This window comes from Podarcis gaigeae, assembly GCF_964106915.1.
Source record: "Podarcis gaigeae genome assembly, chromosome: 17".
NCBI lineage: Eukaryota > Metazoa > Chordata > Lepidosauria > Squamata > Lacertidae > Podarcis > Podarcis gaigeae.
In genome coordinates, this window is record NC_139694.1 from 3,901,855 (window position 1) to 3,914,524 (window position 12,670).

The 12,670-nt window shown below is 45.3% G+C and overlaps 1 protein-coding gene and 1 long non-coding RNA gene across 6 annotated transcripts; one reads left to right on the forward strand and one right to left on the reverse strand.

Annotated features, from left to right (window-relative positions):
- Positions 1–16: 16 nt before the first annotated feature.
- Positions 17–10,814, forward strand: ING4 (inhibitor of growth family member 4). 5 transcript variants are annotated; one of them, XM_083719842.1, is made up of 8 exons: positions 17–155; positions 1,237–1,308; positions 1,463–1,629; positions 1,824–1,938; positions 4,329–4,437; positions 5,143–5,290; positions 8,225–8,286; positions 10,089–10,814. In XM_083719842.1, the coding sequence occupies exons 1-8, from the start codon at positions 119–121 to the stop codon at positions 10,126–10,128; spliced, it is 750 nt and encodes a 249-aa protein (XP_083575968.1). In that variant the 5' UTR covers positions 17–118; the 3' UTR covers positions 10,129–10,814. The 5 variants fall into 5 exon arrangements, with proteins under 5 accessions (XP_083575968.1, XP_083575970.1, XP_083575971.1 ...); XM_083719844.1 differs by having other exon boundaries at positions 4,332–4,437; XM_083719845.1 differs by having other exon boundaries at positions 4,332–4,437; positions 5,146–5,290.
- Positions 8,309–11,576, reverse strand: LOC310835312. The gene is made up of 3 exons (XR_014559538.1): positions 11,263–11,576; positions 9,161–10,987; positions 8,309–8,528 (listed from the first exon to the last, which is right to left on the reverse strand). It is a non-coding gene; the product is annotated as an uncharacterized lncRNA (long non-coding RNA).
- Positions 11,577–12,670: the final 1,094 nt, after the last annotated feature.

Genomic DNA, 12,670 nt, shown 5'->3' on the forward strand with positions numbered 1-12,670 from the left:
GGGCCGGAAGTGCCTCTTCCGAAAACAGGAAGCTGCTCCTGTTAAGGGCGGAAGCGAAGCCAAGGTGGGCGGAGCCGGCGGGAGGGGAAAGAGCCCGTGCGCTTGGCTGGAACCCAAGATGGCGGCGGGGATGTACCTGGAGCACTACCTAGACAGTAAGAGCGGGCTCGGGGCTCGGGCGGGACGCGGCTCGAGGCAGGCGGCGCAGGCGGCTCCCAGGAGGCGGCAGAGGCCCCGAAAGGCCGCAGTCCGGGGAGGGGGGGTCGAGGCACCTCATGTTCCTAGGTGTGGGTCAGTTCACACGTTACGGCAGCAGCCGACCCGGATTCGCCCTGGTTCCTTTTTAACAGGGCGCTGCGGCTTAATCCTTCAGTGTGCTCAGTGGTTCCAGTTCCTTCCCTTCGGGTGCCTTGTCTGTTTGACTTTAACCCTCATTCTATTTTTCATCCCCCCCCCCCCCAAAAAAAAAGGAAGGGTGGAAGAAAGGAACTGCTTGATATTGGCATTGGTGAAATTTAAATGTAATAATGTTTGCAAATTCCACACCCCCTCCCTCTTCTTCCCACATCCACAGTTTGGCTCTGCCCTGGTTAAAATATGGCAGTGCACTCAGATACTGCTGGACACAAACACCCGCTTTACAAAACACACACACACACACAACAACCATTGTATTGTGCTTTGTTGGTTAATATGTGTGTGCAAGCATGTGCGCAAGCGGCGAATCGCAACACGCGCAGTTGTGGGTTGCGTTCATTTCAGGATGCGAACAGGACTCTGGAACGGATCCCGTTCGCATCCTGAGGTACCACTGTATTGACTTGTGTTTTAATCTGTTTTTTAGCTTATAATTTATTTTAAGCATTTTTGAATGTTTAAGATCATTTTACTGATAATGTTATTGTTCTGTTATTTTTTAAAATGCTTTGGTGTTTTATTGCGGTCAAGTCTCGTGAAGTAAATAAACAAAATGTGTTTTAAGGTGTGCACCTACAAATGTAAAATATGATTGAGGTAAATGTGGGTATCATATGAGTATGCTAGTCAAAGAGCCGAAATTGGCTGCAGCTTCTTTTCAAGTATATGTTTGGTTAGAAAACAATTCAGTTAACATGGAGTTAATGTTGAGTGTACAGTAAAAGAAAGTATCAATAAAGGTGTAGGAAAGAAGTAACACAGGCAGGTCCCCACCAAGCTGATCTTCTTCTCCATCTCACACTTGCCCTCTTTCTCTAGGCATTGAGAATTTGCCCTTTGAGCTGCAGAGAAACTTCCAGCTCATGAGAGATCTGGACCAACGAACAGAAGGTAAGTCTGCAAAACCCCTGCTGATTGAGATTGACTATGTAAGTCTTCCTTGTCACACATTGAAGAACAAATAAACCTGGTGTTGGTATCCCTTTCTGTTTGGTGTCATGCCAGAGTGCTCTGCTATAATGCTGCACCCTACTTTTGCTTCCAGATCTCAAATCAGAGATTGATAAACTGGCCACAGAATATATCAGTAATGCACGGACGTTGTCTTCAGAGGAGAAGCTGGGGCTCCTCAAGCAGATCCAAGAGGCCTATGGGAAGTGCAAGGAGTTCGGCGATGACAAAGTGCAGCTTGCAATGCAGACATATGAGATGGTACGAGGGGGCCTGATTGGCTGGGGCTTTTTGGACAGTCTTTGTGAAGAGCCTTCATCCAAGCAGAATTGTATCTCTTTGGGCAGTTCCTTTCTGCTGCCATTCCCTTTGCCTTTGTATAAGTCTTCGCTCTCTTGGTGGTTGGGACATATTACCTCAAAAATAACGCTCTCCCCCTCTTACCGCGTCTGCAGGTAGATAAGCACATCCGGCGACTGGACACAGATCTCGCCCGGTTTGAAGCTGACTTGAAAGAGAAGCAGATAGAGTCAAGTGACTATGACAGCTCATCTAGTAAAGGCAAAAAGAGTGAGTTCTGGTTTCTGTAGAAGTGGCTGACGTGAGGGGGGGGGGGACAGGGGCAAATGAAAGATGTCCAGAAATGGTGATAGTAGAATTTCAGTCTTCAGAGCAAGTTACTATGAAAGAAAGACTGCATCCCCCTAAATCTGTTTTGAATTTATAACAACTCTAGAGAGGTACGGAAGAGGGAAAATTACTGAGTGTTTCCTTCCATTCTGCTGACTGATTCCATCAGCAGATGGAATGCATTGGGTACCATCCACACATTTGCTGCCTGACTCCACCCAAGGGGGGAAATGCTAATACAGTGGTACCTTGGGTTACATACGCTTCAGGTTTCATACGCTTCAGGTTACAGACTCCGCTAACCCAGAAATAGTACCTCGGGTTAAGAACTTTGCTTCAGGATGAGAATAGAAATCGTGCTTCGGCTGTGCGGCAGCAGCAGGAGGCCCCATTAGCTAAAGTGGTGCTTCAGGTTAAGAACAGTTTCAGGTTGAGAACGGACCTCCAGAACGAATTAAGAACTTAACCCGAGGTACCACTGTAGGTAGACAAGGGGGGAAATATTTCATAATGGGTGACTTGAAGTACACTTGCATTGGCAGGGTAAATGTACATCTGGGCTGCAGCAAAGAGACATTTTCATACAGTAAGTGACTGTGCTTAAGAACAGTGAAGTCAACGAGCCAACCAGGAGGGAAGCCTACCTGTTGCTATCAAATTGAACATATTTGTAAGCGAAAAGTTGTGTCAACGTAGAATTTGATGATAAAGAAGACACTTCTAAAAAAGAAGAAAAAAAGAGGATTGGTTAAAACAAGGTTAAGGAAAAGATGTTGACACCAATTTATTATTTATATGCTGATCATCTGTGCGGCTTCCAACAAATTAAAGCATCAGACACAGTACAACATCGCACATTAAAAACTTCCCTGTTCCGGGGTGCCTTCAGAAGTCTTTTAAAAGTCAGATAGTTGTTTATTTCCTGGACATTTGATGGGAGGGCATTCCTTAGGGCAGGAGCAACTACCGAGAAGGCCCTCTGCCTGCTTCCCTGTAACCCCACTTCTCGCAATGAGAGAACCGTCAAAAGGCCCTCGGAGCTGGACCTCAGTGTCCGGGCTGAACAATGGGGGTGGAGACGCTCCTTCAGGTATACTGGGCCTGTATTGACCTTGCTCCCACCTTGACCTGCTCTATCCCATCATAGGAAGTAGCAAGTACTGCCAGGAGGTAATTTAAAAAGCATTGTAATAGAAACTCTAATTAAATGTATCCCACAGATTAGGAAAAAATGCACAAATGAACCTGAGAGAATGTAATTGTGATTTACTCAAGTCAAGGAAGCTATAACAGGCAGGAAGGCTTCCTTTTAAAAAAATCTTGCATGCATGTTTTATGTAAATTACAGGCAAAATTCTGAATATTAAGTGGCATATAAATATCTGAAATAAATAAAGTAGATTCTGCCGCAAACAGATTGGCAAAAATAGCATTAGGAAAACTAGAGATGCTGAGGGAAAATCCACACAGCTTCCGCAAACAGAAGTCCTGCCGTAGCAACCTTTTAGAATTATCCTCTAATGGAACAGTGTCTGGGTATAGAACATAAAATAGAGTAGATGTAAAATGAGAGTTTTCTGAATAGAAGGGAAGCAGTGAGGCATTCTACAGGTCTGCTTTGAGACCTGCACTGTTTGACTTGTTCATAAATTATCTGAAATCCTTTGTGAACATGAGGGTGAAGCTAACAGATGACCCCAAATGATGGGTTCTAAAGAACTTAAAAACCAAAAGGATCTCTCCAGATTGGGCAACAACAAATGCCATTTGAGATTCATTGCAAGTTAGCACAAAATGATGGCCATTGGGGCAGAAAATCTTAGCCACATACACTAATGAAGTCATAACTAGTTGTGACTAATCTGAAAACGGCTCTTAAGACCATGGTGGATAGTGCAATGAAAACATGGGCTCAGTTTAGTGGCAGTGAAAACACCAATTTCCACATTAGGAGTTTTTGTGGGGGGTGACTAGGTACCATTTAAAACCAGCTACTAAGCAGCAGTGGGAAATGGCTGTTCTTTTCATGCCAGGCTCTGCCTGTGGATTCCCTTAAGGCATCTGGGCAGCTACCAGGAGAAGCAGGATGCCGGGTTAGGTGGCTCTGTAAGCTGATCCGGCAGGCTTTTTTGTGTGCAGTGAGATTCACATTTGCCTTAATTTATTCAGATTGCTAATGCTGTGTTCCAATGCGGGGAGGGGGAGAGATTATAGAGCTCCAAATGGTTTTTTTCTACAGAGATTTGAAAGCATGCTAGTAGGCCAAATAAACTGTTTGTCCCAAAGAGAGGTACTTGATTTGCCCCCCTTTGTCCGTCTTGTGCACACAGAAGGCCGGGTCCAGAAAGAGAAGAAAGCAGCCCGTGCTCGCTCCAAGGGGAAGAATTCTGACGAGGAAGTGCCAAAAACAGCCCAAAAGAAGCTGAAACTAGTCCGCACGTGAGTGGGAAGAGGGGACAGGCAGAAGGCAGGGATCTGTGTTACAGAGATGTTACCAGTCTCGCCCAATGTCAGCTCTACTCCACTCTAGTACCATCCATGGTTGTCGTTGTGCCCAGAAACTCTGGCAGACTAGGTGGTCAATTTTCCTACTGGTGAGGATTGTGAGAAGTGCCAAGCTGGCAAGTTATTTATTCCTTAAGGTAGTTGATTCCAAGGGACATGGGTGGAGCTGTGGTCTAAACCACTGAGCCTCTTAGGCTTGCTGATCAGAAGGTCGACGGTTTGAATCCCCGCCATGGAGTGAGCTCCTGTTGCTCTGTTCCAGCTCCTGCCAACCTAGCAGTACGAAAGTACACCAGTGCAAGTAGATAAATAGGTACCGCTGTGGTGGGAAGGTAAATGGTGCTTCCGTGCGCTCTGGCTTCCATCATGGTATTTCATTGCGCCAGAAGCGGTTTAGTCATTATTGCCACATGACCCAGAAAGCTGTCTGTGGACAAACACCGTCTCCCTCGGCCTGAAAGCGAGACGAGCGCCGCAATCCCATAGTCACCTTTGACTGGAGTTCACCGTCCAGGGGTCCTTTACCTTTTACCTAGTTTATTCCAGAGTGAGGTGGGGGTGAAGGGAACGTTTTCTGATTGCAGGGGTCTGAGAGAAGTCTCCACTGATGGCTTACTAACTCTGTTTTCCGCCCTGAAGCAGCACAGAGTACGGGATGCCTTCGGTTACCTTTGGAAATGTTCACCCCTCCGATGTGCTGGACATGCCTGTGGACCCCAATGAGCCCACCTACTGCCTCTGCCACCAAGTCTCCTATGGGGAGATGATTGGTTGTGACAACCCTGATGTAAGAGACTCTCTTGGGAGTTGAGGGTGCGGGGTGAGGGGGGCTCAGATCTGGGGCAATGTGAACAGCTGCAGATGCGGGGAATCTGAAGGGCCTCATGACATCATTGTGGAAGTCAGGATTCTGAAACTAGAATATTTTTGTTTATGACCGTAGTACAGATTGGTAACATTGTTTAAAACATAAAATGTTCCTGAATTAGCAAACCACCCTTTGGCTTGCTGTTCACCTTGCCTTGTTTCTTCTTTTTTAAGAAGTGAATGCCTATGAAAAAGCTATGGATATGGGACAGTTGTTTACTGTGTGTTTATGTATTCTTTGAGGGACGCGGGTGGCGCTGTGGGTTAAACCACAGAGCCTAGGACTTGCCGATCAGAAGGTCGGCGGTTCGAATCCCTGTGACGGGGTGAGCTCCCGTTGTTCGGTCCCTGCTCCTGCCAACCTAGCAGTTCGAAAGCACGTCAAAGTGCAAGTAGATAAATAGGTACCGCTCCGGCGGGAAGGGAAACGGCGTTTCCGTGTGCTGCTCTGGTTTGCTAGAAGCGCCTTAGTCATGCTGGCCACATGACCCGGAAGCTGTCTGCGGACAAACGCCTGCTCCCTCGGCCTATCGAGCGAGATGAGCGCGCAACCCCAGAGTTGGTCACGACTAGACCTAATGGTCAGGGGTCCCTTTACCTTTACCTTATGTATTCTTTCCCTCAGGACTCTTGCCAGGCCTCATGCAATAGTGCAGTTTTAGCTGAAGTTCTCTCTTGCCACTGCATGGTGGATAAGGAGTGCATGATGTCTGAGCAGCACAATGTGCCTCACTTGCCTCTTCCTATAAAAAAGTTTTCCTGGACTGTTGCCACATTATCTCTGCATTCTTTAGCACTTCTTCAGCCAGTCCTTCAGCTCCCCTCCTTCCCTCCCTAAAGGAGCTGCACATGGAGGGAGCACTAAATGGAAATGGCTTCTAGTGACCTGGCACCTGCAGTCACTGCCCAACCCGACAGTGTTCCTTTAGGCTTTGCAGCTGCAGTGTCCCTTAAAACACCAAGGCACTTGCTCTCTGAGCCATCCCCAGCAGTGTTGTCTGTGTTATACTTCCCAAACTTTGCAGCACTCACGCCCCCAAATTGAGAAGCTCTGGGTTCACAGGTTCCATCTGCTCAGTGAAAGATTGCATATGTGTAACAAGTGGTAGGAGAAGAATCTGGGAAGAGGATACTGGATTGGAGCCCTGCCCTGTCTCCATTTGAGTTTTTTGTCTTAATTTATCACAGACAGGCCATTTGGTGATAACAGACCTACTTCCAGCCTTCTAAATGTTTTCCTGTTTTAATATTCATTTATTTCCACACATTTCCTGGGTCTTCATCTATTAATCAGTTTTAAAAAATAAGTCCAAATGAGCATGTGTGTTAAGGCTTTTGTGTAGTAGTAGTAGTAGTAGTAGTAGTAGTAATTTATTTATACCCCGCCCTCCCCAGCCAAGACCGGGCTCAGGGCAGCGAACAATCAATAATAAAAACAAGTTGATTAAAATACAATTTAAAAGATTAAGATACAACATTAAAACATTAGGATGCAGCCTCTTCACAGGAGGAGAAAGGAAAAATAAAGGGGGAGGGAATCAAACTGATTCTAAGCCAAAGGCCAGGCGGAACAACTCTGTCTTACAGGCCCTGCAGAAAAAAATCAGATCCCGCAGGGCCCTGGTCTCATTAGAGAGAGCATTCCACCAAGCCGGGGCCAGTGTTGAAAAGGCCCTGGCTCTGGTTGAGGCTAATTTAACTTCCTTAGGGCCCAGGACCTCTAGGGTGTTGCTATTTATGGACCTTAAGGTCCTCCGTGGGGCATACCAGGAGAGGCGGTCCCGTAGGTACGAGGGTCCTAGGCCGTGAAGGGTAAGTGAGCAGGATCAATGTATAGCTTTAATTCTTCAGTCTTCATTCCCGGCAAGTTGTGTCTGCACAGGACTCATCAGTTCTTCAGGTAGATATGTACTTAGTTGTGTTAGCTACTGGCCTTTGCAATTTGTGTAGTGTGTCAGAGAAAATTATTAAACTGAATTAAAACACCAGTTATTTGCGTGCAAATGTACAGAATACATACAACACCCCTTAACAGATAAAATATTAAAATTCAATTCAAATTTTAAAATTACACAACTATACAGTTTAAAACTCAGGACGTTGTTGTGGCCTTATTTCAATCATCATCGTTTGTATTCTGCCTTTCCAAAGTTAACTATGCTGAAGAAAGCTTGCAACATGAAAGCTGTGTACATAATTACAGCAATATAACAAAAGTAGTCATGAGCATAAATAAAAGTATCTCTGTAAGCATACAGAAAAATAAACAATCCCCAAATAAATCATAAGGTTTAACAATAAAGATACAAACCCACCCCCAATAACAGCAAAATTTATGTATCACCAAAATAAAATCTTGACCCCCAACAAAAACAACAACACCTAAATAATACTCCACCCCAAGAGTGCTTTGCAGGACTTGCAGCAAAGATGGTTGGTTGCAATTGGCTAAATGGCCTCGCTGAGACAGTGTCAATTCTTTGTTAGGACATAGAAGCTGCACTCGCTGAACTGGTTGACGGATTCTTCAGCAGTGACCATTCCACTTGTGTGTATATTTCTAATGGGGTGTGTGTGTAACATAGCTTCAGAGTACAGGGGCAGATGAGCCCCATAGAGATAGATAGATGGATGGTTAAGAAGCTTTGGGAGAGCCAGGAGCAAGGGAGAAGGGATTGTTCATTATGGAGTAGAATTACGTACTGACCCTTTACAAAGACAGTGATGGCAAACCATAAGAGGGAGGGAAAGGGCTTGAAAGTGAGGCTCTGAGAAACCCCAAACAGTTATAACATGGAGAAGAGACGGGGGGTCACTAACTTTAAGCTTTTGTGCTCTTTATACCTTTCCCCAGTGCTCCATTGAATGGTTCCATTTCGCTTGTGTGGGCTTAACAACAAAGCCAAGAGGGAAATGGTGAGTGGCTATTTGCTTTCTACAGTCGTACCTCGTGTTGCGTCTGCTTCACGTTGCGCCTTTTCGTGTGACGTCGCACAACAACCCGGAAGTACCGGAACGGGTTACTTCTGGGTTTCACCGCTCGCGCATGTGCAGAAGTGCTAAATCCCGCCGCACACAAACACGACACTTCTGGATGCGAACTCTTCGAGTTGCGGATGTGCGTCCAGGACGGATTGTGTCCACAACTCAAGGTTCCACTGTATAGTTCATGGTGTAGCCTTATTGGAGTTCACCGATTGGGTCTGCGTTGCTCCAGGACAGGAGGAAGGAAGTCAAAATGACACCGAGGTTGTTTCAAAGAAAGAGTTTATTCTGCTCTCCGGATAGCAGAAGGAACCTGCGTGGTGAGTCCACAGCAAGTACAAAGAAATGACAGGTTTCATGCAGTTTATATATCCTCCAGGCACCCTCTCACTCCTCCCCTAGGAGCCCAAGCACGTCGGCGTACGTACACAGGTTGACATCACATATGTTCCTGCTCTGGTACTCTCAACCACAAAAGGATCTTCCTTCCTGTACTTCTGACCATAAAAGGATATTCCTGTTCCTACTCCTATCTTGGAGCAAGAGGTCACTACTTCCGAGAACATGCTCTGGCGTTAGTCCCAGACTAGGGTCTCTGCGTCACTTGTGGTCAGGACATATGTCTGTGTCTGTTCTACTGGTAAAGTCAAGGCCAGTCTTGCCATCAAACTGATAAGGGAGAGAGCTGTGTTCTTGTTTTGCATTTGCTCAACGGCTAAAGTTTATGCATTTTAGCTAAGGAGAAATGGGGATTTTGGTGCAGTTTAAAAACTGCCTGCACAGTCAGTTTTGGGGTTTGGGAAACCTATTCCTTCAATGGGTAGGCAAACTAAGGCCCGGTGGCCAGATCCGGCCCAATCAGCGTGTTTTTACATGAGTAGAATGTTTGCTTTTATTTAAAATGCATCTCTGGGTTATTTGTGGGGCATAGGAATTCATTCTCCCCCCCCCAAGAAAAAAACACACACAAATACTTTAAGGGTTATTCGCAGTGACTTGCAAAAGCTCAGAACCAGAGAGAGGGTTGTTTTTGTTGAAAAGAGGCACCGTATCCAACCTTTAGTTGTACTTATCTTTTGTGGAAAAACCATTTTCTTCCAAATGCTCCATGAAGTGCTGGCAGTCTGCTGAAATCCAAATTCTAAAAAACACCTTTACATATTTTTGAAACCTAGGCACAGCATTGAAGGAAATGTATGAATAGGGCCATCCTATGACAAGATGGAAAATCTGAGATGAAAAATCCAGGTGACATCACTAATTAACATAAATTATGCTCTACTGGAAAGTTTTCTTTCACTGGCTTTCCTTAAAACAATGTTTTCCCCCAACTTACTACAATTCCCATCATCCCTTACCACTGGTAATGGGAATTGTAGTCAAATGGGTGATGGGAATTGTAGTCCAAAACAGCTGGAGACCCAAGTTTGGGAAGCACTGCCTTAAAGGAACAGGAGCATCTGAATAAATGCATGGTGGATTGTACCCTGTAGGTCAGACAATACTGTCTCCTACTTTTAGTGGCACACAGAATCCAAATGGTTTTCCTACCCTGCCTCCTGATAATGCAATTTTTGTATACCAATTTACTCAGTTTGCACAGCACCTATTATTTTGTTTTCTTTTCTGCTTGCAGAATTGGGAATTTCTTAATATGCAATTCTAGATGCCTTTTCATTCTCAGACACCATTTGTTTTGTGATTGCTGCTTTTGCCTTGTCTCCCTGCTACAGGTTCTGCCCTCGCTGCTCCCAGGAGAGGAAGAAGAAATAAAACCTGCGTGTTCTGAGGTCCAGATGTGGTTACCAGAACACCCACCCCTGCTCCTGGGCTTCAGCACCCTTCTCCCAGTTCCTGGGGTTTCATAGTTAGGGGGTGGGACTCATCCTGGGTGAGCAGAGCCACCTGTGAATGGTTTGTATCCATATGATGGTTCCTGCGTGTACTGAAACATTCACTGCTTCCCAGTTCCTCTGTGGCGGCAACCCTTGAGGGGGAAGATGGCGTAAGCCTTCTTCCTTCTTACAACCTTTTACCCTGAATAGGTTCCAAAGCTTGCATTAGCTCGGAGGAACCCAGACTTGTTGGTGGAAGAAGGAGTGACACCTGAATAACAGAAGAAATGAAACATTTCCTCCAAAAATTTCTCATTTGTGTCCCAGAAGAGGGGCAACCAAGTCAAGCCCCTTGTTCAGTAAGCTGGGTAAGAAGATGGGCCTCTCATGCCTCCCCTTCCCCCCCACGACATTCCATTTCTCAAAGGGAGTGGAACCATTTAGAGCCAACTGGAATGGGTCTCGTTTTCTTCATGAGGAGGAGCGCCCCCCTGCCTGCTGAATGAAGTGTTTTGTGGATTTTTAAACGGAGGCCATCCAGAATTCACTCCTCTCTCGGTGGTGCTTGTATTGGGGGAAACCCCTGTTGTAAAATATGGCATTAAATAAAGTCAATTCAACAAACTTTGTAGTGATTCTCGGTTGTGAGTAGAGGGGTGGGATTCACAGAGCTGATGGTCAGCAGGCAAGTCATTGATGGAAGAAGAGGCAGCTTCTGCACTTAAGAGCTCTAACTTGCCCGTCTTACCTGCAGTGGTTGTTTCTGATAACTGGTTTTCAATATTGTGATATACCTTCTGGCGGTTCCCTCATTGCGAGAAGCAAAGCTACAGGGAACCAGGCAGAGGGCCTTCTCGGTAGTGGCGCCTGCCCTGTGGAACGCCCTCCCAACAGATGTCAAAGCGATAAACAACTGCCTGACATTCAGAAGACATCTTAAGGCAGTCCTGTTCAGGGAAGTTTTTAATGTGTGACATTTTAGTATATTTTTGGTCTTTGTGGAAGCCGCCCAGAGTGGCTGGGGAAACCCAGCCAGATGGGCGGGGTACAAATAATAAATTATTATTATCACCAGCTAAACATCGTGATATGCTGATATAGCACAATGTCTGAAATAAGGGCGGAGCACGGTTGCTGCTGCTGTTATTATTTTATTAGTACCTCACCTATCTTAGTTTCCCCAACCACTCTGGGTGGCTTCCAGCAAATATAAAAGCATAATAAAATATCAAAAATTAAAAACTTGTGTGTACAACTTTGCTGCCTGCTGATGTCTTCTAAAAGTTGCATTTTAACAATGCAAAAAGCTAATACTGTAATTAACGATGGGGAATTCAACTGGTTATAGCAACAGGAGACAGAGTTCACAAAAGTGCTTTTAAAAACCTGTTTTTTTTTTGTTTTTTTAAGTATTTGGTAGATACCTAAAAGATAAATTGGGCACCAGACAAACATCCCAGGAGAGGGATTTTTACAATGGGGTGTCGTGGCCGAAAAAGTGCATTTCGTGATTATAAGGATGAGCCTGATGCATAAGGCAAACGTCCGCAGTGGCGCCACCTGATTTTGGCTTTGGTCCTGCCCACTTTTGACTGGCTCCACAATGCAGCCCCCAACAGGCTACCCCCCAAGGTCTGGATCTCCCAACCATGTAGGGCCTTATAGGTTAACACTGTGACTTTGAATTGGCCTTTTCCTCCACTTCCTGTCCTGGCCGCCTTTCTACCATCTTGTTCTCCTGGTTGCTACTTTCATTTATGTTGATGGTCCAGTTAACTCCCACAAATTTATTAAAGCCCATGTTCTGCTTCATGTGCTCTTTTTTGGGGGGGGGAGTTTATTTATTTATTGCCATTTTGTGTTTTCTAGCTATTCTGCTTAACGCTGCCATAACCAAATAAAGTCATTTCAGGTTTACTGTAGTTGGGACAAAGTAAATGGAGGCAAGAATGAACATAGGCATATTACAATATACCGTATTTTTCTATATATAAGATGCCCCCATTTTGGGGGACTCAGATTTTAGAAAATGGGAGATGTAGCCGTGTATAAGATGCCCCCTAATTTGTGACATTATTTATTGGGGGAGGGGAATTAGTCTTATACACAAACAAATACGGTAACTGTCTCAATGAGTACCCAAAAAGCCAGAGAGAGAGAGTGCTATTTGTATAGATACTTACATCCATTTCACTACCATCTTTAAATTATCATTTTAATCTGGACTGGTGCTGCTTCATTTTGGTGCCCACCTACTTATTTTCATTTTTAATGTATACATGGGAGTTGGCCAGTGCGAGGCACCCGGAATCATTTTGCATGTCACCGTGAGAGAGCTATGTTCATGTTGAGCCCTAGTGAAGGAAAGAGCATCGCTGCAAGAAACTCAGTGTGGTTGGACTGCGCTATCTTGGAAACAAAAATCCTGCAGTGATAAAACCTGTCCCTGCTCAACCACCCACACCGTCCCACAATGTCCT